Source organism: Buceros rhinoceros, unplaced genomic scaffold, assembly GCF_000710305.1.
Source record: "Buceros rhinoceros silvestris isolate BGI_N320 unplaced genomic scaffold, ASM71030v1 scaffold44297, whole genome shotgun sequence".
Lineage (NCBI taxonomy): Eukaryota > Metazoa > Chordata > Aves > Bucerotiformes > Bucerotidae > Buceros > Buceros rhinoceros.
Genome location: NW_010422397.1, coordinates 499 through 3,871, shown reverse-complemented (window position 1 = coordinate 3,871; position 3,373 = coordinate 499). Strand labels below are relative to the sequence as shown.

Below are 3,373 nucleotides of genomic sequence, written 5' to 3'. Positions count from 1 at the left end.
TTTTCAGGTAGACGTTGCCTTAAGGGCAGCAAATAAATTAATCGCTGGAGGTAATCGGAAGATACAGAGGTCTCCATTGTGTTGCTGTGGGTTTGTTTGAAAGGTACAGGACTTGAAATAAAAGCACATTAACACCACTATCCGTTATTTGAGACACACAGCTATTCTGTGGGATAACTTTTGTAGGAGGAGACTTTATTAGTGGGGGGTTTTTGTGCGTGTGATTTCAGTTTTACAGCCTGAAAGCTGTATCATATTCAGAGTAGGTGCCTGCCACTTGGAAATGTTTCAGAATTATGAGTTTTGCCGAATTATTCCTTTGGCATTTTTAAATGCCTGACAATATTTTTAGGTCTGAGATATAGATGTTCCCTCTGAAAAGGCAGAAACACACCTGAGAAAAGCACCAAATGGCTTTGAGACAGGGGAGTTAGCAGACTGCCTCTCATCACTTGAAAAGGCTGCTGGGAGGCCGGGCTAGGAAAAGAAAAGGCCTTTATGTTCTGCTGCACAGCAGGTTGTGGAAAGGCTTCCATAAAATCAGATTTCACTCCTGCCAAGTCATTACGTTGATGTGAATTTTGTCCTTCTGCTGAGGTTCTCGGTGGTGGAGTTGGATAAGAAAGGGTTGACCCTGGGATGCCATACACAAAATTGCAGAGGAGGTAAGGCCGTGCCCTGCCAGGCAGCCTCTGCAGAGTCACCTCAGGCCACAGGCTGAAGAGGCTCCAAAAAGCTTCGCAGTTCCACGCGGTGGTGGGGAAACCGCCCTCAGCGTGGTAAAGCTGAGAGAAACAGATGCAGAGCATGATTTCTGGGTGCTTTGGCAGGAATTGCAGATTTGACTGGTGCAGCAGTGGTGAGCCTCCTTACAAGGAGAGTAGTTTGAATAGAGGCTGATGAGTCCAATGTTTTCATAGGCATCTGTAAGTGCTTCCAAATAAGCGCCCACCTCAAACAGCACAGATTCTGGATGGCTATCCTGGTCAGGACAGTTGGCAGCTTGGCCTTTTTGGGCCACTCTGCCCAATAAGCTCCTCAGCTCGTGGAAGAGAAGGTGGTTGTTTTGGAGAACTGCCGTTGATCTGTTCAGGAAGCCAAATACCTTGTAACTCCTGCGTAAGGGACTCTCGCTTCTCCCGCGGTGTGTATGAGCTATGGACACCTGGCACAGCTGTGGTTCTGTCTCTGCCAGCGACAGGGCTTTACCACAGTCCCCTGATTTGTCAGGTATTCCTGGAACTCTGTTTTCTCTCCTGGAATCATGTTCTGTTGAAAAATCTCTCTGTTTACGTGATGCATAGCTGAATGAAGAAGGAAAGTAATATTTCAGTTCAACACTTCAATTCGTTTTGCACTGAAACTGCAGAAATAATAGGGGATAGTCTCTTCAAAAATACACTGAAACTTGTAGCAGAGTATAGAAATGTGGTCGATGAGACATATAACAAAGCTCTCTTGCAGCCTGGCAGCATTTTTGGTTTTCACAAACTGGCCTTTTTGCTAAAAACAGGAGTAAAAAGTATTTCTCTGGCTTCTGCTGTTTTTCCCTAGACCGGCTAAACTGCATGATAAAAGCAGCCATGCTTTTCAGGAACTGATTAGCAGGTAAAGCCTTATGCAATCTGGCACAACAAACAGCTAAACACCACCACAAAAAGAAAAAAAAAGGTATAATTAGCATCTCAGCAGCTCAGGGTAATTAACTGAGTTCATTCACTGGCTTTTTAGGATTCATTCACAGTTTCCACTTTAATAATATTGCAAGTTTTCTTTCCAGAATTATATCATGAAGAAGAAAGCTGCTGTTGTCTCCCGGCTTTTGGCAGTTTGGCTGCAGAAGGAGCTTTCCCCAGCACAGTAGCTTTGCTCCAGCTGTACTGGTGAGGGCAGGCAGCTCCTTTAGGTGTTCACAGGTGCCAAGTGCTAGGAGACAAGGCACAAACAGCATGTTCTTTTGTGCCACCTGCAGTAGTTAATCTTCTGTTCTTTGCCTGTTAGTATTTCTTTCTTATCTCAAGTGATTTCAGTTTCCTTTGTTTCTTTAGTGCTGTTTTTATTGCTGAAAGATGGATATTGTTCTGAATTTGTTTCCATATGACTGTTATTTCTATGTGGTTTTGCTCCTGTTGTGCTTCTGCCTTTGTAGGCAGGCAACAAGGTCACCTCTTCTTTGAGAAGTTTGTGTGTGTCTCTCACCGAGGCTGTAGTTCAAGCGAGCAGTGGGCTGTGAGTAAGCTAAACCACGACTGCTTTGCTTGGGCAGTGCTCTGGATGGGCGCAAACATGAGCCTTGTGTAGATGAGCAACTTTTGACTCAAACGGATAATTGTTCTCTTCACTGGCACTCTAATTGAGCCACTCATCATCCCCGGATCTGGTGTTAATTCTTTACTTTTCTGAGTAGGTACAACTTTTCCATCTGCGTATTTTATTACAGCTTGCTTCTGCATTCCATGTTGTTTTGCCCTCTGACAGGATTTAATTTTCTTCTTAAATTACTCATTTGTTTCGTTTGCTTTGTTTTCCACTCCCGATTCTATGCCAACTTTCATGCATTTTCCTGCGCTGGAGCTCTTTCCTGATCCGGGCCATTGTGCTGTTCTAATGCAGATTAATTTAAAAAATTGGCTTCCTGACATCAAGAACGCTCCACTTGTCGTTTTTGATGTTGCTCTGTATGTTTTTCATGTTCAGTTGTACTCTACACTCTGCATTGCAATGTCACCGTGGCAGCAGCATGTCTCAGGAAATGAAAAATGTGTTTGCTACCTGCCACAGAAGAGAGCAGCGAAGGGGATGGTTTTCTTTGTAGAGAGAATCGTCACGACCTCGCCATTCTCGTCTAGGTTGCCAATATTATTAAGGACAGTTTAAAAAGCTGCAGATACGGGGCAAGGCTCCCACCCGCTCTGTCCCCGCTGGTGTTTTTGCAGGGCCGCACGAGGGCAGTGTTGCACACCAGAGAGGGACCCCTTTTATCTCTGGAGATCGAGGCAGCGACTTCACTTCGTTTCGGCGCGTTTAAAGGGATGCCACGGGAGACACTTAAAATTATATATCTCCCTCTAAAACTTGCTTTTTTTGGTTTGTTTCGTGGTTTGGCCTGATCAAAACCCAGCAGATGTTCAGGCTTCTCCATCAATAGCATCACATCCTTACAGGACAGGGACCCCTTTTATCTCTGGAGATCGAGGCAGCGACTTCACTTCGTTTCGGCGCGTTTAAAGGGATGCCACGGGAGACACTTAAAATTATATATCTCCCTCTAAAACTTGCTTTTTTTGGTTTGTTTCGTGGTTTGGCCTGATCAAAACCCAGCAGATGTTCAGGCTTCTCCATCAATAGCATCACATCCTTACAGGACAGCAGT

General features: G+C 44.8%; 1 protein-coding gene across 1 annotated transcript; it reads right to left on the bottom strand.

Moving 5' to 3' along the window:
• Positions 1–311: 311 nt before the first annotated feature.
• APOBEC4 (apolipoprotein B mRNA editing enzyme, catalytic polypeptide-like 4 (putative)) lies at positions 312–1,266 on the bottom strand. The gene is given in 3 exon segments (XM_010140018.1): positions 312–838; positions 841–1,119; positions 1,122–1,266. Coding segments are annotated over 3 exon segments (951 nt in total).
• Positions 1,267–3,373: the final 2,107 nt, after the last annotated feature.